The 23588-nt window shown below is 46.7% G+C and overlaps 1 protein-coding gene across 1 annotated transcript; it reads right to left on the bottom strand.

Annotated features, from left to right (window-relative positions):
- Positions 1-441: 441 nt before the first annotated feature.
- Positions 442-17922, bottom strand: LOC146356110 (uncharacterized). The gene is given in 7 exon segments (XM_084831589.1): positions 442-2837; positions 2840-3778; positions 3941-4067; positions 11062-11138; positions 13880-14006; positions 15061-15678; positions 17296-17922. Coding segments are annotated over 6 exon segments (1905 nt in total). The 5' UTR covers positions 15478-15678; positions 17296-17922; the 3' UTR covers positions 442-2619.
- Positions 17923-23588: the final 5666 nt, after the last annotated feature.

The following is a 23588-nucleotide window of genomic DNA, read 5'->3' as shown; positions in this document are numbered from 1 at the left end:
CTTTCAGGTCATGCTTGCTACAGCTCTCCCACCTATTGTGGGCAAAGAGGGATGTCTCAGCAGAGAAACCTTATATAGACCCAGTTCGCATGACATGGTGGGTTATCGTGGGTTAATTAACTCACAATTAGTTGTAGCATGTGTGGCTGCTGTTGGGGGTTGCAAACCCAGCCACTGTAGATTATTTGAGGGTTCAACAACCCTCACAGCCCTTGGTTAGTAGCAGGGTTATCTGAGGGTTGTTTAACCTGTGAATAACCCAGAATGGCTTGGTTTGCACAACATGGCGCAACCCCTTAGTAGGGGTTGCATATTCAAAATGGCGGCTGCATGTGCCTTGCACACACCGTAGCTCATCATAAGTTAAATAATCCATGACGAGCCAGCTGTATTGTTGAACTGGCTCATTGGCTGGCAAGGCCTGTACTATAGATGCTCCCCTTTCCTTGGTGGAGCCGGCTGAAAGGACTCTTGCCTGATTTTGTATGTATTGGCTTCTGGGAAATGGAGGTGCTTTGGGGACTCATCTGCTGAGTCCAAAGATGTTAGTAGGCCCACATCTTCTGGGAGGGAGGGTCACACCCTGGCAATTTGTAATGGAGCAAAAGCTCTCCTTGGCTCCAAGTGTACAGGTTTAATTGCCTGGGCACAGCTCTTAGCAAACTCTCCCTAGTCCCTGCTGAGACAGAGTCCAATCCATATCTTGAAGAAGTGACTGGAACATGGGGGGGGGGGGATTATCCTTCGCAATGTCAAAGCACACAATGAAACCCAGGCTCTGAAAGTTTTATTAAACTTAAGGGAAAGGGTATCATGTCAAAACAAACACAACTGTGGATGCATCACACTGAACAGCCCCTAAAGAGAAGTTCCAAACTCTCATGTGAGTACATGGATCACCCCATGAGTTTCTGAGATGGCAAAAGTATATCCAAAAGTGACGGGTGACAAAATTCAAAACAGCAGAACCTTCAGGTCTGCAGAATCTCTGCAGACCTGAGGTGGACGGGGGCTGCTGTGTGTGTGTGTGGTGGGGGGACATGAGGATCAACTGGGCCGGTGGCCATTAGCATTTGCCAGCCACCCAGCTAGGTCAAGCAAGTTCATGGCAAAGGAAGGACCTACCTTGTAAATATTGTATACATGGAAGATTTGTTCCATTCAATGTATCTTTTAGTTCAGCATATCATAGACATTTCTTTATGATAAGATCTCCAATATCTCTAAAGGCTTATTCAGAAATAACACCCACGCATTTAATCAATGGGTGAGCAAAGCCACACTGACCAGCCTGGCGTCAGTGCGTACAGCGCAAATATCTGTGGCAAAAACGCCTCTCCATGTACAGCTGTACATGCAAAGGTTTTCCTGCTATAGACATTTGCATTGTACACACAGATGCCATGTTGACTGAACACGTGGGTGTCGTTTCTGAATACGGCTTAATTCTCATATTTCTTCCAAAAACTCATATAATCCTATATCAAGATTAAAAGCTAAATTAGGCATCACTCACACAATTACGGATTTAGCAGTGCTAATTCTTCTCCTGAGCTTATCCCATGTTTCAATGTGTTTACTAATTTAGCTGCTGTTTCATTGTTTTAGCTCTCAGGGTCTTAGATTTCTATCCATCATAACAAAGCACATAAATGTGTTTTTATGCATGTTCCTTAATGTCTTAATAGAGAGGTATATGGCTTTGTTATCCATTCTGTATGCCAATTAACACCCTTTGCATAGTAATATATTTTAATATTGTGGATTGCTATGCCGCCCTGTCTGTTCTCATTCTCTGTTTTATCCTCAGTTTATAGCCTGCAAATATTCCAGACATACATATGATGTTATCAAGTTACTTCAATAAGGTTTTAGGATGGGCAAGTGTCAAGACAAGTGTCAAGACACAGGTTTTAGGATGGACAAGTGTCAAGATATCAGTATATCAATTAATCTTTTTTACTTCATTATGAACAGAGACTGCAGTAATATTAAGATCTTCTCAAATCAATACAGCTAATGGTTCTGGGGCCATCACAAATAAGAGTGCAGATAAAGAACATCGTGTCAGATACCTTTTGATAAGGTAAGAGGAGATGACATATGACTGCTTCTTATTATTTTAGCTGTAGGAGAGGTAAATAAACATTTGGTCCAATTTCTAGGTGTTGAATCACAGTTTAAGAGTTAAACTCTTAAAACCTGGTTCACACAACATGACAAGCCAGAGTATGGGCTGAGTGTGGGTTGTTGCTGAACGGTGGGTTTTTGTGTTGCATCGACCCAGCCGCGCTAACAAACAGTGATTTCTTGACCGTGAACAAACCAGGGAGAGAACCCATAGTTTGTTGGGTTGTGTAGTGTGGCTGGGCTCACATAACACAACAACCCACAATTCAAAACAACCCATGGTTCAACCACAATCCACACTCAACCCATACTCTGGCTTGTTGTGTTGTATGAACCCAGCCAAAGGGTTAGAACAGAAGTAGCCACTCAGTATTTTTCAGCGTCTAAAAAATCAGAAATGTTATTTTCTATGGTTTAAATCATTTTTATCAATGTAATACTTCCCATACATTTTCGCACAAGTTGCCCACTTTCCACCCTATGATTTTTTCAGCAATGGGGGGAAGCTGTGAGTTCAGTGCCAAAATGATCCTGAGGGGAAAGGAAATGGCATTTCCCCTGTGCTGCACCCCTCTCAGCCCACCCCTTCAACTCCTTTCCACATTCCATACATTTATACAGTTTCTTTCCGGTGTGGGTGCTTTGATGATTAGAAAGTGATCCTCTGTCACTGAAGCTCTTTCCATGCTCCATGCATTTAATCTGGTTTCTCCATGCTGGGTCCTTTCATGTATAGTAAGCTGCTGGCACCGACTGAAACTTTTCCCACACGCCATGCATTTATATGGTTTCTCCCCAGTGTGGGTTCTTTGATGTGAACTAAGGCTACCACTTACACTGAAGCTTTTCCCACACTCTATGCATTTGTATGGTTTCTCCCCAGTGTGGGTTCTTTGATGGTAAGTAAGATGTTGACTCTGGCTGAATTTTTTTCCACACTGTATGCATTTGTATGGTTTCTCCCCAGTGTGGGTTCTTTGATGTTTATTAAGGTTTCCGTTGTTGCTGAAGCTCTTTCCACATGTCATGCATTTATATGGTTTATCCCCGGTGTGGCTTCTTTGATGTATAGTAAGGCTACCGCTCATACTGAAGCTTTTTCCGCATTCCATACATTTATATGGTTTCTCCCCTGTGTGGGTTCTTTGATGTGCAGTGAGGCTACACCTCTGGCTAAAGCTCTTTCCACAGTCTGCACATTTATATGGTTTCTCCCCTGTGTGGGTTCTTTGATGTTTATTAAGGCTTCCACTGTCACTGAAGCTCTTTCCACACTCTATGCATTTATATGGTTTGTCCCCTGCGTGGATGCTTTTATGTCGAATAAAGTTTTGATTCCGACTGAAGCTTTTCCCACACTCTGTGCATTCATGGGTATTTTCTCCTGTGTGGGTTCTACAATATCCATTTAATGTTGATTTATCTTTGAATATTTTCCCACACACTGGACACATTTTCCCTCTCCTTTCTTTCTGGTCTTGCGGGATTAGGCATTCATAGATGCCAACAGCCTGAAAAGGAGAGGATTTCTTTTCCCCATTCTTTGACTGGTTTCCCTTCTGCCTGTTTGGCCCCCTTTGATTTCCAAACATCTCTTTTCCCACTTCATGATTGGTTGGCTGTGATGACACCAGGGCTGGCTCCTTACCTGCTTGGGGAGAAAATGAAAAATCCCATTAGGAGTTCAAGCAGGAAACCAAGGACCTCACCAGTGACAGAGGGCTTTGACTAACAAGCAGTAGGACTAACAAGCAATAGCAGCAATTTCTGCTTCCAGGATCTATCAGCCTAGGCACAGAGAGAACCTTACCCAGAGAGGCCAGATTTTCGTAATTCTCCTCCATCACTTCCCTGTGCAGAGCCCCCTGGCTTGGATCCAGCAAAGCCCACTCCTCCTCCGTGAAATGCACCGCCACTTCCTCAAACGTCATAGGCCCCTGAAAGAAGAAGAAAACGGTTTCTCCTAACAGTGAACATAAGCAATCCCAAAAGACAGTAAAGTTGAGGGGGCTGTGAGTTCTCCTGCAGGATCCAAAGTTCCTCAGCAGTTGTGGAATCAAATTCCCTATCATGGATCACTAGAATAGGGACTGAAAATAAAATTGCCAATATTAAAATGCCTCTATACAATCTATGGTGTGACTGAGCTTGGAATACAGTTTGGTCATCCCCATCTTCAAAAAAAGGTTATTGTAGAAGAGGAAAAGGTGCAGAAAAGGAGAACCAAAATAATCAGGGGGGTGGAGGAACTCCCCTAAAACAAAATGTTACAAGGTTTAGAGCTGTTGTCAGGGTGGACACTGAGCCCATAGAATCCCAGAGTAGTTCTGATTCTGAGGAAGAGCAGTCGCTCCTGGGAGAGGAGCGCACTCCTCTTTCCTAGGACCAACAGCTGACGGAGATTCCTCCTACCAGCATTCTTAGTTTAGTTAGCAGTCCAGGGAGTGACCAAGCACAGATAGCAGACTTGGTGGATGCGCGATGCAGACGCAGAGAGTGGCGCCAGATGGAGGGCGCGGAAAGGAGGCAAAGTGCCAGGTTGGCGCGCAAACAACGGCTGCGCCCAGAGGCTCCAAGGGAAAAGGGGAGGGACTCTCCCTAGTCCTTAAGTTCAGGGGTCTGCCAGTAATTCCCTTTCAAACGGGGACCAACTGTTCCAACTTAGGGCATAGGTACTGTGCTGCTCAGATCTAGTTGCAATCGGTATAGTTGTTAAGTTGTAAAAGAAGAATAAAGCTTTGAAAGGAATTCCTTTGTCTGTGTCTGGACTTGGCTACTGGTTTAGACAGAGAGAGACCTCCAAGGAGCCCTTGACAGCTGTTTAGTTTTTTTAAAAAAAAGCAAGTAGAGGTGAATAAAATTAGCCATGGTGTGGAGAAAGAGGATAGGGAAAAGGCTTTCACCCTCTCTCATAATACTAGAACCCAGGGTCATCCCATAAACTTGAATGGGGGGCTCATATATCCGGATTGTTTCCAGAGGGCTCTGGGGAGGTTTCCGGCTGATATGGCTGGCTCTCATGTTGAAACTCTGGTTGATCTGTGGAATGCAGAAATGACCGAGGTGGTTGACATGATTGCTCCTGAACACCCTCTCCTGAGTAGAGCTTGTACTGCTCCATGGTATACTCCAGAGCTGAAAGCGATGAAACAAAATAGGAGACGGCTTGAGTTCAGATGGAGAAGAACTCTTAGTCGGTGCAATCGAACCCTGGTGTGTGCCAGTGGTAAGGTATACTCAGGGGCATTGAGGATGGCAAAGAAACAACATTTTGCTGCCTCTATTCAATCTTCCATATGCTGCCCAGCGGAGCTTTTCAGGGTCATCAGTGGCCTATTACATGCTGGCCCTAAGGACACTGTAGACCCATCAGAGGCCTGCTGTAATTGTAACAAGACAGTCTGACAATATAACACCAATTCTGGCCCATTTGCTAGGCACTTCCAGGATAAAATCTCTTGCATACGCTGGGACTTAAACTCCAGTGTTATAGCGGATGTATCTGGTGAGGTGTCCAAAGTGCAGCCTTGTCCAGTTTTCTTGGATGAGTTTTAGTTGGTACAGCTCAAGGAGGTACAGCTTGAGGATGTTGAGGAGGTGCTTGGACCGGTTCGTGCAACCACTTCCATACTGGATCCTTGTCCCTCTTGGCTTATAAAAACTGGCAGGGAAGGAACAGCTGCTTGGCCAGGGAGGTGATTGCCTCTTTGTGAGAGGAAGTGGTCCCGGACTGCCTCAAAGAGGCAGTGGTGAGACCACTCCTGAAGAAACCCTCCCTGGACCCAGAAAATCTTAATAATTTTAGGCCAGTGGCAAATGTTCCTTTCCTCGGCAAGGTTCTTGAGTGGGTGGTTGCCAACCAGCTCCAGACACTCTTGGATGAGACTGATTATCTAGAGCCATTTCAGTCAGGGTTCAGGCGGGGTTTTGGCACGGAAACAGCCTTGGTCGCCCTGTATGATGACCTATGTTGGGAGACAGGCAGGGGGAGCGTGACCTTGTCGATTCTCCGTGATCTCTCAATGACTTTTGATACCATCGACCACGGTATCCTTCTGGGATGATTGTCTGAATTGCGAGTGGGAAGCACTGCACTGCGGTGGTTTCTCTCCTACTTCGATGGTCACCTCCAGAAGGTGGTACTTGGGGGATACTGCTCGTCCCCATGGATTCTCCAGTATGGGGTTCTACAGGGGTTGGTTTTGTCCCCCATCACTATTCAGCATATACATGAAACCGCTGAGTGTTGTCATACGGAGTTTTGGAGTGTGTTGTCATCAGTATGCTGATGACATGCAGCTCTATTTCTTCTTTTCGTATTCTTCAGGTGAGGCTGTGGATGGGCTAAATCGGTGCCTGGCTCCAACAATGGACTGAATGAGGGCTAATAAACTGAAGCTCAGTCCAGACAACACTGAGTTGCTGTTAGTGGGTGGTTCTCCTGACCGGATGGAGGGTGCTCAACCTGTTCTGAATGGGGTTGCATTCCCCTTGAAGGATCAGGTCCATAGCTTGGGGGTCCTCTTGGAGCCGTATTTATCACTTGAGGCTCAAGTAGCTTCAGTGGCATAGAGTGCCTTCTACCAGCTTCGGTTGGTGGCCCAGCTACGCCCCTATCTGGACAGGGATAGCCTGGCTTCAGTTGTCTATGCTCTCGTAACCTCCAAGTTAGATTACTGCAATGTGCTCTACGTGGGGCTGCCTTTGAAGACAGTTCAGAAGGTGTAGCTCATGCAAAATCTGGCGGCCAGACTGATAACAGGGACAAGACAGTCTGACAATATAACACCAATTCTGGCCCACTTGCATTTTTGAGCCCGATTCAAAGTGCTGGTTTTGAGCTCTAAAGTCCTATATGGCTTGGGACCACAATACCTGATGGAATGCCTCTCCCAGCATGAACTGACCTGTACATTATGCTCTGCATCCAAGACCCTCCTTTGGGAGCCTCCTCCGAGGGAGGCTTGGAGGGTGGCAACAAGGGAGAAGGCCTTCTCAGTGGTGGCCCCCCATCTATGGAAGGATCTCCCTGACAAGGTCCGCCTGGTACCAACATTGTCATCTTTTCAGCGCCAGATTAAAACTGCCCTTTTCTCTCAGGCATTTGGCAGCATATAACAAGTTTTTTGGGCAGATCCTGGATTGTCTCTATTTGTTTTAAATTGTTTTAGATATATGTTGTTCTGTGTGCTATTTGTTTTATGTCCTCTCGTGAATAGTTTTTTATACCTTATATTATCTATTTTAATGGATTTCAATTTTTCTGAACCGCCCAGAGAGCTTTGGCTACGGGTTGGTATAGAAATATAATAAATGAAATGAATGATTCAGGACAGGCTACCAATGGTTACTAATCATGTTGGCTGGAATCTATACTTTCAGGACAGTACATCTTTTGTCAGGCTTCAGCAGAGGGACTGAAGGGAAGTGGACACAGCTGCAATGGAATGGCACCTGTAACACTTTCTAAAAATTCCAAATGTGCCCACCAGCCCAAAACGAGATCCCTAATGATAGTACCTAGTTACCTAGTTAAACGGTTGCATTGCCCCAAGCTGTGGTGACTAGAGATGTGAAGGCCTGGGAAAAAATGTAAAAATTCAGAAAAAATGTGGGGTTTTTTTGTTTTTTTCCTGGAAAATTGAACAGCTTTGGATTATTATGTGATATATATATATATATATATATATATGAATGTAAAATAAAGTTTTTATATATTGTTACCCAGCCTTTGCTCCACCCAAAATTATTTCTAAAAACCACGTAATAAGACCACTTTTATAGAAAGACTAGAGATGTAAAATGTCTGGAAATAATGAAGCGATGGGGGAAAATATTTTTTAATCCTCTCTGTAAGATTCCCAGCATGGTTATTTCTTTCATTCCTTATTAAAATTATTGATCTAAAGTATATTTTAGTGATAGACATTTAGGCTCGGTTTCCCAGCATGTAAGTAGAGTCACCATTGTGCATTCTTGACGGTAAATGTGCATTCTTGACGACTTGGGTTTTATTCTGTAGAGTCATAGGATCATAGAATAGTAGGGTTGGAAGGAGCCTGTAAGACCATCGAGTCCAACCCCCTGCTCAGTGCAGGAATCCAAGTCAGAGCATCCCTGACAGATGGCTGTCCAGCCTCGTCTTGAATGCCTCCAGTGTGGGAGAGCCCACCACCTCCCTAGGTCATTGGTTCCACTGTCATATTGCTCTAACAGTCAGGACGTTTTTCCTGATGTTCAACCAGAATCTGGCTTCCTGTAACTTGAGCCCATTATTCTGTGTCCTGCACTCTGGGATGATCGAGAAGAGAACCTGGCCTTCCTCTCTGGGACAACCTTTCAAGTACTTGAAGAGCGCTATCCTATCTCCCCTCAGTCTTCTCTTCTCAAGGCTAAACATGCCCAGTTCTTTCAGTCTCAGTTCAGAGGGCTTTGTTTCCAGTCCCCTGATCATCTTTGCTGCCTTCCTCTGAACCCTCTCCAGTTTGTCTGCATCCTTCTTAAAGTGCGGTGTCCAGAACTGGACACAGTACTCCAGATGAGGCCTAACCAGTGCTAAGTAGAGGGGAACTAGTACTTCCCAGGATTTGGAAGCTATGCTTCTATGAATGCAGCCCAAAATAGCATTTGCTTTTTTTGCAGCCACATCACATTGTTGGCTCATATTCAGCTTGCGATCGACAACAATTCCAAGATCCTTCTCGCTTGTACTGTTGTTGAGCCACGTATCCCCCATCTTGTAACTGTGCATTTGGTTTCTTTTTCCTAGGTGTAGAACTTGGCATTCTCCCTATTAAACTTCATTCTGTTATTTTCAGCCCAGCACTCCAGTCTATCAAGATCACTTTGAATTTGGTTTCTGTCTTGTGTTATCTGCAAATTTGATCAGCATTCCCTGAACTTCCTCCTCCAAGTCATTAATAAAAATGTTGAAGAGCACTGGGCCCAGGACTGAGCCCTGCGGTACCCCACTCGTTACCTCTCCCCAGTTTGAGAAGGTCCCATTGAGAAGCACTCTTTGAGTCCGATTCTGTAGCCAACTGTGGATCCACCAGATCGTTGTTTCATCTAGCCCACTTTGAGCTAGTTTGCTCATCAGGATATCATGGGGCACTTTGTCGAAAGCTTTGCTGAAGTCGAGGTATATGATGTCTACAGCATTCCCACGGTCTACAAGGGAGGTTACTTGATCAAAAAATGAGATCAGATTTGTCTGGCAGGACTTGTTTTTGACAAATCCATGTTGGCTTTGAGTAATCACTGCATTGCTTTCAAAGTGCTTACAGACTGATTGCATTATCGTCTGCTCCAGAATGTTCCCAGGGATTGATGTCAGACTGACTGGTCTGTAGTTCCCAGGTTCCCAAGTTCCTCCTTTTTACCCTTTTTGAAGATAGGGACAACGTTAGCCCTCCTCCAGTCATCTGGCACTTCCCCCGTCCTCCATGATTTCTCAAAGAGAATAGACAGCGGTTCTGAGAGTTCTTCTGCCAGTTCCTTTATTACTCTAGAGTGCAGTTCATCTGGCCCTGGAGATTTGAACTCATTCAAAGTAATGAGGTGTTCCTTGACCATATGCCTACTGATCTCAAGCTGCAATCCTGCCCCTTCAGCTTGTACTTTACCTTTGCCAGGGGGGTCATAGATCCTGTTTTGGGAGAAGACTGAGCCAAAGTAGGAATTGAGCACCTCTGCCTTTTGTTTGTCATCTGTTATCATTTTGCCATGCTTATTTAATAGCTGAACCACCATTTCTTTCCTCTGTTTTTACTATGCCCATAGCTGAAGAAAGCCTTTTTGTTGCTTTTAGCATCCCTTGCTAACCTCAGCTCGTTCTCAACTTTAGCATTCCTGACGCCATCCCTGCAATTCTGTGCTACCTGCCTGTACTCTTCCTTTGTAGCTTGTCTTTCCTTCCACTTCCTATATCTGTGCTTTTTTGTTTTCAGGTCATCTCTAAACACAGTCCTGTGTTTCTGATGCTGTAGCAGTCATTTACTGTAGTTCTAATCTATTCAGACAATAATTACAAATCTGCTAACTGAGTTTACTTTTAAAAGTTTTAAAATATAATGACAATTTTATGAGCAAACTAAGTTATACATAAAATAACTGTAGGAATAGAAAGCCTGTTTTATGTTCCTAAAGCAGCCCTCCCCAACACCCTCTGGTGTTGCTCCCCAACACCAAGCCCTCTGGATGTTTTGGACTACAGTGCCCAGCATTCCTGACCATTGGCCATGCTGCCTGTGGCTGATGAGAGCTGAAGTCCAACATATCTGGAGGGCACCAAGTTGGGGATGGCTGTCTTAAAGCAGCAAAGTGACTTTAGATCTGTAAAGAGCCCTAAAAAATAAGTACTGCTTATTTTTCCATTTCCCCCCACATTTCTGTGTCGTCCCCCGAAAAAAAAGTGGGGAAACCCCCAATTTTTTTCCATAGCCTCAAAATTTCCAGAAATGTTACATCTCTAGTGATGACATCCATCAGCAGTCATGGTATTAAAATGGAGCTAGCAACAAGGAGAGACCACATCTCAGAATGCTGGAAAACAAATGTTTTTTCCATGACCAGTTCATTTTCCAGAGACTGGAATAAAACATTTTCCAACAACCTGGTCTCTCTTGGTTGTTGGTTTGCCCTGGATGTTTTCCAGTTATTGCTTTTACCTTGTCACAAAAAGGTGATAGATAAATTCATGGAGGACAAAGCTACCAATGGTTACTAATCATGTTGGCTGGAATCTATACTTTCAGGATTAGACGCAGCATGCAAGTGAGTGTCAGTTACTGGAGAGCAAACAGGATGCTGGATGAGATGGGCCTTTGGTCTGATCCAGCGGGGCTCTTCTTTGGTTCTTTTCCTTTCAGTCCCAGGAGATCTACAGTGCCCCCACTCCACCTGGCTCTGCTCCAAATACACTTTTCCTACCTGATCTGGCTGTACAGCAGTCCCTTCCAGTCCTATAGGAGAAGGCACTGAACAAAGCCCCATGGTCATTTCCCCACCTGTGCAGGAGACAGAGGAGGTGGGTAGATACATTATCCTTGGCAAACAGCTGGCATTCCCATTCCTGGATTGAAATTAACCTGTCACCAGGAAGCTTTTTTTTTTTTTTTTTTAAGGATGCAATCCTATGCATGTTTAGACAGAAAAAAGCCCTACAACTCCCAGCATTCCACAGCAAGCATGGCAGGCTAGGGCATGCTGGGAGTTGTAGGACTTAACTCTGTCTAAACATGCATAGGACTACACCTTAATTTATATTTTTTAAAAGACAGAGTATATTCAAACAAAATTAAAAATTTATAATCAGTATTGTACAATTATATTTCAAACATGTTAAGCAACTTCCTTATTTCAGTAAGGTATAATATGGATTATATGGGCCCCTATCAGGCCTCTTTTGCTGTTATCTCTGATTAGATTGGAGGCAGGGGGGTATTTCACAGAATCATAGAATAGCAGGGTTGGAAGGGGCCTACAAGGCCATCGAGTCCAACCCCCTGCTCAATGCAGGAATCCAGGTCAGAGCATCCCTGACAGATAGCTGTCCAGCCTCGTCTTGAACGCCTCCAGTGTGGGAGAGCCCACCACCTCCCTAGGTCATTGGTTCCACTGTCGTATTGCTCTAACAGTCAGGACGTTTTTCCTGATGTTCAGCCAGAATCTGGCTTCCTGTACCTTGAGCCCATTATTCCGTGTCTTGCACTCTGGGATGATCAAGAAGAGATCCTGGCCTTCTTCTCTGTGACAACCTTTCAAGTACTTGAACAGCACTATCATATCTCCCTTCAGTCTTCCCTTCTCAAGGCTAAACATGCCCAGTTCTTTCAGTCTCTCCTCATAGGACTTTGTTTCCAGTCCCCTGATCATCTTTGTGGCCCTCCTCTGGACCCTCTCCAGTTTGTCTGCATCCTTCTTAAGGTGTGGTGCCCAGAACTGGACACAGTACTCCAGATGAGGCCTAACCAGTGCTGAGTAGAGGGGAACTAGTACTTCCCGGGATTTGGAAGCTATGCTTCTATGAATGCAGCCCAAAATAGCATTGGCCTTTTTTGCAGCCACATCACATTGTTGGCTCATATTCAGCTTGCGATCGACAACAATTCCAAGATCCTTCTCGCTTGTAGTGTTGTTGAGCCACGTATCCCCCATCTGGTAACTGTGCATTTGGTTTCTTTTTCCTAGGTGCAGAACTTGACATTTATCCCTATTAAATGTCATTCTGTTGTTTTCTGCCCAGCACTCCAGTCTATCCAGATCACTTTTAATGTTGTTTCTGTCTTCCAAAGTATTAGCTATCCCGCCTAATTTTGTGTCATCTGCAAATGTGATCAGCATTCCCTGCACCTCCACCTCCAAGTCATTAATGAAAATGTTGAAGAGCACTGGGCCCAGCACTGAGCCCTGCGGTACCCCACTCGTTACCTCTCCCCAGTTTGAGAAGGTCCCATTGAGAAGCACTCTTTGAGTCCGATTCTGTAGCCAACTGTGGATCCACCAGATCGTTGTTTCATCTAGCCCACTTTGAGCTAGTTTGCTCCTCAGGAGATCATGGGGCACTTTGTCGAGAGCTTTGCTGAAGTCGAGGTATATGATGTCTACAGCATTCCCACGGTCTACAAGGGAGGTGACTTGATCAAAAAATGAGATCAGATTCGTCTGGCAGGACTTGGTTTTGACAAATCCATGTTGGCTTCTAGTAATCACTGCTTTGTTTTCAAGGTGCTTCCAGATGGATTGCTTGATCATCTGCTCCAGAATTTTCCCTGGGATTGATGTCAGACTGACTGGTCTGTAGTTCCCAGATTCCTCCTTTTTACTCTTTTTGAAGATAGGGACAATATTAGCCCTCCTCCAGTCATCTGGCACTTCCCCCGTCCTCCATGATTTCTCAAAGAGAATAGACAGTGGTTCTGAGAGTTCTTCTGCCAGTTCCTTTATTACTCTAGGATGCAGTTCATCTGGCCCTGGAGATTTGAACTCATTCAAAGTAATGAGGTGTTCCTTGACCATATGCCTGTCGATCTCAAGCTGCAATCCTGCCCCTTCAGCCTGTAGTTTGCCTTTGCCAGGGGGGTCATAGACCCTCTTTTGGGAGAAGACTGAGCCAAAGTAGGAATTGAGCACCTCTGCCTTTTCTTTGTCATCTGTTATCGTTTTGCCATCCTTATTTAATAGCTGAACCACCATTTCTTTCCTCTGCCTTTTACTATGCACGTAGCTGAAGAAAGCCTTTTTGTTGTTTTTAGCATCCCTCGCTAACCTCAGCTCGTTCTCAGCTTTAGCCTTCCTGACACCATCCCTGCAATTCTGTGCTACCTGCCTGTACTCTTCCTTTGTTACTTGGCCTTCTTTCCACTTCCTATATGTGTCCTTTTTTGTTTTCAGGTCATCCCTAAGCTTTTTGTGAAGCCACATTGGCTTCTTCTGTTGTCTTCCACCTTTTTTTCTTGTTGGAATTGTTTGTAATTGTGCCTTGAGAATTTCCTTTTTTAAAAGCTCCCACCCATCTTGGACTCCTTTTCTTGTTAGCGTTGCTTGCCATGGGACCTTACTGATCATTGTTCTGAGTTTATTAAAATCAGCTTTCCTAAAATCCAGGGTACGCGTTAAGGGCAATTAACCTTGAAATGCCCTACAGAGCTATTGCTTTTGCTTAGCTGTTGCATGCAGGCTTAATTTCAGGCACACTCAAGAGAGGGAGGCCAAATTGGAATTGAATGGAGACCCTGTTAGCCCTTACCCAGTGAGGCGGCACCTCCGTCAGCCTCCTGCACGATCTGCCTGAACTGTGTCTTCTGTCTGGTGTCCAATCGAGCCTTCTCTGCCTCAGGGAGCTCAGCAGCCCCTTTGCCGAAGGCTCCCATCACCTGAAAGAGGACAGAAAGTCCCAGGCCAGGAAAGGGATTAGGAAAGAAATGGTGCAGGCTGAGGGCAAGGTTGCTAATCTCTCTGAACTCGGGTCTCCTTCTAAACTTATTCTGCCTTCCAACTCCCACCATCGACTAGCAGCCATACCTTCAGCACAGTTTAACTGTAATCAGCCATTAGGACTAGAACAGGGCACATCAGATCCCTTCCTAGTACAAACCAGCCAGAAAAGAAGACACAGGGTCCCTTTTGCCCAGCTTTAGCTTGTTCTAGCTCTAGCTTTCCTGGGATAGGCTGGCTATGGCGAGCCATGGTCTGGTAACCTTCTGGTTGGATTCTTGTAACGCACTATACATGGGGCTGCCCTTGAAGATGACTCAAAAGCATCAGTTCTGATGGAATTATGCTGGCTGGCCATTCACACCCCAGCCCAACTGAAGATGCTGGTTCTTACCTTTAAAGTCCTAACGCAAGGGTGGGGAACTCCAGTTGTGGTTGAACTTCAATTCCCATCAGCCCTGGCCAGCATCACCACTGAGGAGGGGTGATGGGAACTGTAGGCCAACAACATTTTGTTTTTGTTGTTTATATAGTATTGTATTTCGTATTAACATTATTTATGCCTTGTAGAACACCACCCTGGAATCCATTTGGATGAAGGGCAGTTTAGGATATATTTCATTTAATAATAAATGAGTAAGGCAGGAGAGGGGGAGAAACTGCTCCAGCCAGAATTTCCCAGATGTCTCCTGCTTCTCCGGGACTTCCATTACTAGCAGAGCAATTGAGGTGGGCGCAACTGCTAGCTGTCTGCTGCTGGGAGGGCAGGATGGTGCCTCTGGTCCTGGCAGCAGGATCTGCTCCCTTGCACAACATTCACAGCCGCTTCCAAGGGTCTTCTGAGACCGCAAGGAAGGCCCCGCCCTGCATTTGGAACCCCCAGCGCAGAGAGCTGGGACCTCCCCCTTTGGATGATTTCTAGAATATAACAGGGCAGCCAGTAGCCATATGCATTTTCCGCCCCTTCACATTAGCAAGAAGAAACGCTCTCACCTGCTCCGCTGCCTGCTTCTTGTCCTCCGCCTGGCTCAGGAGGAAACCTTCTGCCAGGGCCACTGCCTGGGCACTGGTCTCCGCCCCACACTCTCTCACCCAGCTCTGTACCTCCGGGGGCAGGACAGTCAGGAACTGCTCCAGGATCACCAGGTCCAGGATTTGGTTCTTCGTGTGCCTCCCTGGCTGGAGCCACTGACAGCAAAGGTCGTGGAGCCGGCTGCAAACCCCTCGGGGCCCCTCGGCCTCCTGGTAGCAGAGCCCCCTGAAGTGCTGGCGCTGCACGTCCAAGCTGCCAATGTCCTTGCCCAGGTTCTTCTGCACTGTTCTTTCCCAGAATGCCCCACTGCTCCCATCCTCAGTGGCATCAGGCCCTCCTCTTCCAGCTTCAGGACCGGCTGACTTTTGCTCTTCCATCTCCGATCTGTGCTCCAGCTCAGCCTCCAACTGGACTCAAAGGATCTCTTTCCTCTGCTGTCAGTTTCTTGGAGGCGGTGGTGGGGCAGCACATCTAGTAGACGCCACCAGCCCTTCTGTCTGCAACTATTATACCCACCAAGCAGAGAGATGCTTGACGAGTAACATGGGGTCACTCTGGCTAGCGACTGGGGCTTCTCCCTGTGAGGAAGACAGATGAACATTACGACTGAGAGGCAAAGGAGATGGAGAAGAGGGGCGTTCTTTCTCCTGCACCAACCCTAACGAGTGTCTTGTTCCGTCTCCACCACACAGGCACAACACTCTTTGCCTCTCTTCCCATGACCCCCTCCTCACATCACTGGCACTGGTCTTGGGGGGGTGAAGTGGAGGGAGGATTTCTCTTCCGCACCCCTCAGTTCTCTCCCTGCCTTTCCCCTCCTGAACAACGTCCTAAGCATCTTCATCTGGGCACATCCCAATCCACTCCGTCCTGTCCCTGGGGCTCCCCTGCATCCCAATATACGTGGCCCTTCACCAGATCCCTTGGAAGGAACTAGTGGGGTGGGAGGGAGGGAGCGGCTGATGCCACAAGTGAGAAATGCCAGGCTCCTTTCCTGCTGGATGGGGGACAGGAAGTGGGTGTTGCAATGCACAGCTGGGAGCCTTTCTGGGACTCAATACTCTATCACTTTAACCCTGAGATGGACCCCAGTCCTGAGGAACCAAAGGTGGCCTTCACCTTCCTCCCTCACCCTGGCACAAGAGCCAGAGAGAACGGTTTTATTCCAAGGGATTCTGGCAGCAGATCTTTGCAGGGGACTCTGGAGCGAGAGAGAATATGCTCTGTGCTTTGCTCCTTGCTTTCCTTCTTGACATGTGCCATGCAAGAGGGATATTCTCTCTTGGCACTGTTTGGGAGGCAGGCCCGTAGCCAGCCTAAAAGATCTGGGGGAGCTGCCAAAAAGGAGGGGGGCAGTTTATCTGGTCTGCAGGCTTTTGAAAGACAAAACTGTAAACCATAGAATCATAGAATAGCAGGGTTGGAAGGAGCCTATAAGACCATAGAGTCCAACCCCCTGCTCAGTGCAGGAATCCAAGTCAAAGCACCCCTGACAGATGGCTGTCCAGCTTCATCTTGAACGCCTCCAGTGTGGGAGAGCCCACCACCTCCCTGGGTCATTGGTTCCATGTATTGCTCTAACAGCCAGGACATTTTTCATGATGTTCAGTCAGAATCTGGCTTCCTGTAACTTGAGCCCATTATTCTGTGTCCTGCACTCTGGGACGATCGAGAAGAGATCCTGGCCTTCCTCTCTGCGACAACCTTTCAAGTACTTGAAGAGCGCTATCCTATCTCCCCTCAGTCTTCTCTTCTCAAGGCTAAACCTGCCCAGTTCTTTCAGTCTCCCTTCATAGGGCTTTGTTTCCAGTCCCCTGATCCTCTTGGCTGCCCTCCTCTGGACCCTCTCCAGCTTGTCTGCATCCTTCTTAAAGTGTGGTGCCCAGAACTGGACACAGCACTCACAGTACTAAACCGTTTTTATTTATCCTTTATTTTTGCAGCCATCCTGCAATTTATGTGCATTCAAAATGTTTCACTAAGCAACTTCAACCATTGTTACAGTTCTTGACGCCACTTAACCAAAAAGGTAAAACTAGCAAAATATCATGAATAAGCGACAACAGGAGTATTCTTATCATAGAATCATAACTTTGGAAGTGGCCATTTAGGCCACTGAGTCCAACCCCCGCTCAGTGCAGGAATCTATTTTGAAGCATCCCTGAGTGATGGCTGTCCAGTCTCTGCTTGAATACCTCCAGGGACGGAGAGACCAGCACCTCCCTAGGCAGGTAGTTCTGTGGTCCGACTGCTCTGACCCTTAGGAAGTTTTTCCTGATGTTCAGTCGAAATCTTCCTTCCTGTAACTTAAGCCCGTTACTTTGTGTCCTACAGTCCTGCATGATAGAAAACAGGTTGCGGTTCTCTTCTGCGTGACAACCCTTTAGGGACTTGAAAAGTGCTATCATATCCCCCCACCACCACCCCCGTTATTTCCTTTCATTTTTACTGCCAGGGAGAGACCCTTGTGGGATTGCATGCCTCAGGCGTCATAATACAATGGCAGTGGCGCCACCTGCTCTTTCACCTCAGGCAGCAAAATGTCTCTGGCCACGCCTGGGATTAAGAAGTTCCTATATAAACATGTGACCCACATTGAATTATTTTCATGGAGCTGCTGCCCCTTCGAGGAGTCATCCTAAGGCAAAGTGGACCGAGAGACTGTGGCAGCTTTGGATGTAATCGTTTTGGGAGCAATTGGGGGTTGAGGGAAAGGTAGCAGGGCCTGGGGAAGGGACACAGCTATCTGGGGAACCAAGGAAGGCCGGCTTGGAATCATAGCTGGCTGTCAGCAGGGCTGGCCCAAAACGGCCTGAGGCGAAGGACATTTTGGCCCTTTCCATGTCGAGAGGCTGACCAGACTGGCAGTGGAAACTTACTTCGGTGCTGGCTGCCCCACCCCACCTAAGGGCAGCAGCCTAGCTAAGGGGGCGCAGGGCAGGCCATGAGGCGGACATGGCAGGCCATGAGGCGAATACAGCTCTGTCCTCCAACGCCTTCGCACCACTTGCCACCCCTCAGCATCTGCCGCCTGAGTGGGCCGCCTCACTCTGCCTAGTATAAGAGAGCCAGTGTGGTGTACTGGCGAGAGTGTTGGACTGGGACTCGGGAGATCCAGGTTCTAGTCCCCACTCGGCCATGGAAGCTCGCTGGGTGACTTTGGGCCAGTCACAGACTCTCAGCCCAACCCACCTCACAGGGTTGTTGTGGTGAGGATAAAATGGAGAGGAGGAGGATTATGTACAGGTTCCTTAAGGAAGAAAAAAGGCAGGATATAAATGTAATAAATAAATACATACATACATACCAAGATTTAGCCTGATTTGGGCTTGGGTCGGGGCCAGTCCTACTGTGATGCGGAGTAAGGCAGCCATCTCAGGCAGCTGATTTGGGGTACTGTGAAAGGGTGGAGAACTTGTCAATTATTCCCTTTATTATTAGCACATTTTTACTGCCAGGGAGAGGCCCTTGTGGGATTTCGTGCCTCAGGCACCAAAAGAACTTGGGTATGATGGCAATGGCCCCACCTGCTCTTTCACCTCAGGCAGAAAAATGTCTCCCCCCCTCCCACCCACCCCCAAGACTAAGAAGTTCCTATACAAATATGTGACCCACACTGAATTATTTTCACGGAGCTGCTGCCCATTCGAGGAGTCATCGCAATCATCCTGAGGAGGGAATCATAGCTGACCAGCAGCAGGGCATTTCACATTTCACTGTCTGAGGTGAAGGACATGTTGGCGCCTTCCACGTCCACAAGCTGATCAGACTGGCAGTTGACTCTTGCTGCACTGCTGGCTGCCTCCACTGCACCTGAGGGAAACAGGCTAGCTGAGGGGGCACAGGGCAGGACATGAGGGAGACAGGCCTGTTCTCCAGCACCTTGCCACCCCTTGCCACCCCGCTGCTGCCTGAGCAGGCCACCTCTCTCTGCCTAGTTCTTGAGCCGGCCCTGAGTGGCAGAACACACGTGCATTGAATCACAGAATCATAGAACAGTGGGGCTGGAAGGGGCCTACAAGGCCATCAAGTCCAACCCCCTGCTCAATGCAGGAATCCAAGTCAGAGTATCCCTGACAGATGGCTGTCTAGCCTCATCCCACATCTCCCATTGTGGGACAGCCCACTACCTCCCTAGGTAATTGGTTCCATTGTCATATTGCTCTAACAGTCAGGACGTTTTTCCTGATGTTCAGCCCGAATTGGCTTCCTATAACTTGAGACCATTATTCTGTGTCCTGCACTCTGGGACGATCAAGAAGAGATCCTGGCCTTCCTCTCTGGGACAACCTTTCAAGTACTTGAAGAGTGCTATCATATCTCCCCTCAGTCTTCTCTTCTCAAGGCTAAACATGCCCAGTTCTTCCAGTCTCTCTTCATAGGGCTTTGTTTCCAGCCCCCTGATCATCTTTGTTGCCCTCCTCTGAACCCTCTCCAGCTTGTCTGCATCCTTCTTAAAGTGTGGTGCCCAGAACTGGACACAGTACTCCAGATGGGGCCTAAATAGTGCTGAGTAGAGGGGAACTAGTACTTCCCAGGATTTGGAAGCTATGCTTCTATTAATGCAGCCCAAAATAGCATTGGCCTTTTTTGCAGCCACATCACATTGTTGGCTCATATTCAGCTTGTGATCGACAACAATTCCAAGATCCTTCCCGCTTGTAGTGTGGTTGAGCCACGTATTCCCCATCTTGTAACTGTGCATTTGGTTTCTTTTTCCTAGGTGCAGAACTTGGCATTTATCCTTATTAAATTTCTTTCTGTTGTTTTCTGCCCAGCACTCCAGTCTATCCAGATCACTTTGAATTTTGTTTCTGTCTTCCAAAGTATTAGCTATCCCGCCCAATTTTGTGTCATCTGCAAATCTGATCAGCATTCCCTGCACCTCCTCCTCCAAGTCATTAATAAAAATGGTGAAGAGCACTGGGCCCAGGACTGAGCCCTGCGGTACCCCACTCATTACCTCTCCCCAGTTTGAGAAGGTCCCATTGAGAAGCACTCTTTGAGTCCGATTCTGTAGCCAACTGTGGATCCACCAGATCGTTGTTTCATCTAGCCCACTTTGAGCTAGTTTGCTCATCAGGATATCATGGGGCACTTTGTCGAAAGCTTTGCTGAAGTCGAGGTATATGATGTCTACAGCATTCCCACGGTCTACAAGGGAGGTGACTTGATCAAAAAATGAGATCAGATTAGTCTGGCAGGACTTGTTCTTGACAAATCCATGTTGGCTTCGAGTAATCACTGCATTGTTGTCAAGGTGCTTCCAGATGGATTCCTTTATCATCTGCTCCAGAATTTCCCCAGGGATTGATGTCAGACTGACTGGTCTGTAGTTCCCAAGTTCCTCCTTTTTACCCTTTTTGAAGATAGGGACAACGTTAGCCCTCCTCCAGTCATCTGGCACTTCCCCCGTCCTCCATGATTTCTCAAAGAGAATAGACAGCGGTTCTGAGAGTTCTTCTGCCAGTTCCTTTATTACTCTAGGATGCAGTTCATCTGGCCCTGGAGATTTGAACTCATTCAAAGTAATGAGGTATTCCTTGACCATTCGATCTCAAGCTGCAATCCTGCCCCTTCAGCCTGCACTTCGCCTTTGCCAGGGGGGTCATAGACCCTCTTTTGGGAGAAGACTGAGCCAAAGTAGGAATTGAGCACCTCTGCCTTTTCTTTGTTATCTGTTATTGTTTTGCCATCCTTATTTAATAGCTGAACAACCATTTCCTTCCTCTGCCTTTTACTGTGCACGTAGCTGAAGAAAGCCTTTTTGTTGTTTTTAGCATCCCTCTCTAACCTCAGCTCGTTCTTAGCTTTAGCCTTCCTGACACCATCCCTGCAATTCTGTGCTACCTGCCTGTACTCTTCCTTTGTTACTTGGCCTTCTTTCCACTTCCTATATGTGTCCTTTTTTGTTTTCAGGTCATCCCTAAGCTTTTTGTGAAGCCACATTGGCTTCTTCTGTTGTCTTCCACCTTTTCTTCTTGTTGGAATTGTTTGTGATTGTGCCTTGAGAATTTCTTTTTTTAAAAGCTCCCACCCATCTTGGACTCCTTTTCTCATTAGCGTCACTTGCCATGGGACCTTACCGATCATTGTTCTGAGTTTATTAAAATCAGCTTTCCTAAAATCCAGGGTACGCGTTTGACTACACTCAGCTTTTGCTTCCCTTAGAACCAAGAACTCAAGTACAACATGGCCGCTTTCCCCCAGAGTTCCTGTAACTGCTACTTTATCCACTAAGTCATCTCTGTTGGTTAGGGTCAAGTCAAGGATAGCCGATCCTCTAGTTCCTTCCTCTACTTTCTGTAGGAGGAAATTATCCGCCACACAAGTCAGGAATTTCCTGGAGGGGCCATGTTTTGCAGAATTTGTCTCCCAACAAATATCGGGGAAATTGAAGTCCCCCATTACTACTACATCATGCTTCCTTAAAACACTGGCTATTTGCTTTTCAAAAGTTTCATCCTTGTCTTCTCCTTGATTGGGTGGCCAGTAGTAGACTCTGACCACCAGGTTCCTTTTATTCTTTGCTCTATTTATTTCAACCCAGATGCTCTTGATGGGGCTACCAAGCTCCTCCTCCTGTATTTCTGTGCAGAGATATGTATTTTTCACATACAGTGCAACCCCACCTCCCTTTCTGTTCCTCCTGTTCTTTTTGAACAAGTTATATCCTTCAATTGCTGTATTCCAGTCATGAGAGTCATCCCACCAAGTCTCAGTTATACCTATCAGGTCATAATTTCCCTCTTGTATTAAGAGTTCAAGTTCGTTCTGTTTGTTTCCCATACTCTGGGCATTCGTATATAGACATCGAAGACTATGTGCTTCATAGTCTGGCTTTCTTCCTACATGTGTCTGAAGACTATTATTGGGCGCCATCAGAGCTGTTCTCTCTGTTGCAGTGCATGCTCCTACGTCCATTGTTACCCCCAACATTACATCTCCCTTCCCCATAGGATTCAGTTTAAAGCCCTCCTGATGAAGTTCTTCATGCTGTGGCCAAACACATTCTTCCCATCCTTTGTGAGGTGCAACCCGTCCCTAGCCAACAGCCCATCTTCCAGGAAGTATAGCCTGTGGTCCCAGAATCCAAATCTCTCTCGTCGGCACCACCTTCGTAGCCAGTCATTCACCTGGAGTATTTTTTGTTCCCTTTCTATCCCTCTTCTAACTACTGGAAGGATGGATGAGAAAACTATCTGGGCCCCAAAGTTCTTGAGTTTCCTTCCCAAAGCTTCAAAGTCTGATGTGATCTCTTCGTAGCTCCGCTTGGCGGTATCATTTGTTCCCACATGGATGAGAAGAAAGGGATACCTGTCAGTGGGCTTTATGAGTGCAGGCAACCTTTCAGTCACGTCTCTAATCTGTCCTCCCGGGAGACAACATACCTCGCGAGTCCACGGGTCTTCGCGTCATACTTGGGTCTCGATCCCACGCAGCAAGGCGTCTCCCACTACTACCACTCTTCTCTTCTTCTTCTTGTAGGCCTGGGTTTCATCGCCTCTGTTTGACTGACCTTCAGCCTCTTGCTCACTCTCATGCAGGTTCCCCTGTGATTCTTCCTCTGCAGGCCGTCCTCCAGTCTCATCCGCAAGTACCAGGAATTGGTTCCACAGCTCCACTGCTTCCACTGGCGCAGGGTGGTGTCTAGTTCTTCTTCTCCTGTCACCCTTTTCCAATGAGTGACCTCTACTCCATTTTTCTTCACCTCAGCATTTCCCACTGCCTCATCTTGCTGTTGCTCTTCAAGCTTCTGGTCTTCCCTTTGCTGCTGTAGTTCTCCCATTCTGTCCAAGAACTCTTCGTGTTCTCTTATTGCCTGCAGAACTGCCAAATCTTTCCTGTGCTTATGCCAGGAGGGTGAAAGTGGGTGGGTGGCAGTTCGAGGGAAAATCAACAAACCATCTCAACTTGTCTCATTAAAAATTTGGTGGTCAGAGAAGCAGAAATGAGTTTTCCATTGTTTTAGGCAACCAACATGTTTCTAGGTCTTACTGGGGCACCAGGGTACAAGCAAGACCCACGAAGGTCACCCGGAGAGGCTGGACATAGGAAGTACAAGACTTTAGTTGTTCCTCCATCCTGTTTCATTGTTTTAGACAGACTACAGCTTTATAAGCATTTCTATTATCTGTCTTTCCCACATTCCAGAGTCCAGGGAGAAAGATTTCTGCTCAAAAAAGACAGGGCTTCCTTCGGAATCAAACCATGATTCTCTTGACCAAATTTTTTCCTCCATTCCACTCCACAAGCTCCATCACATTCTCCTTGAGTGTCCTTTTTTGGGGTGTAAAGGCGGGGTACAAATAAAATAAATGAATAAATAGGCCTGTCCCTAATATACCTGAACCCCCCTCCCTCCCAAAACAACAGCAGGGCTCCATGGGCACCACTTTTGTGAAAGTTTCAAAGGAAGGAAATCCAGATGTTTCCCAGGCAAACACAGCGAGTGTCGTTAAGAATGCTCTAAGTAATACCTAATAAC

Source organism: Heloderma suspectum, chromosome 2, assembly GCF_057233095.1.
Source record: "Heloderma suspectum isolate Gila_16-S chromosome 2, 16-S_ref, whole genome shotgun sequence".
NCBI classification, from domain to species: domain Eukaryota; kingdom Metazoa; phylum Chordata; class Lepidosauria; order Squamata; family Helodermatidae; genus Heloderma; species Heloderma suspectum.
The sequence above is the reverse complement of the archived record's forward strand: the minus strand, read 5'-3'. Positions and strand labels throughout refer to the sequence as shown.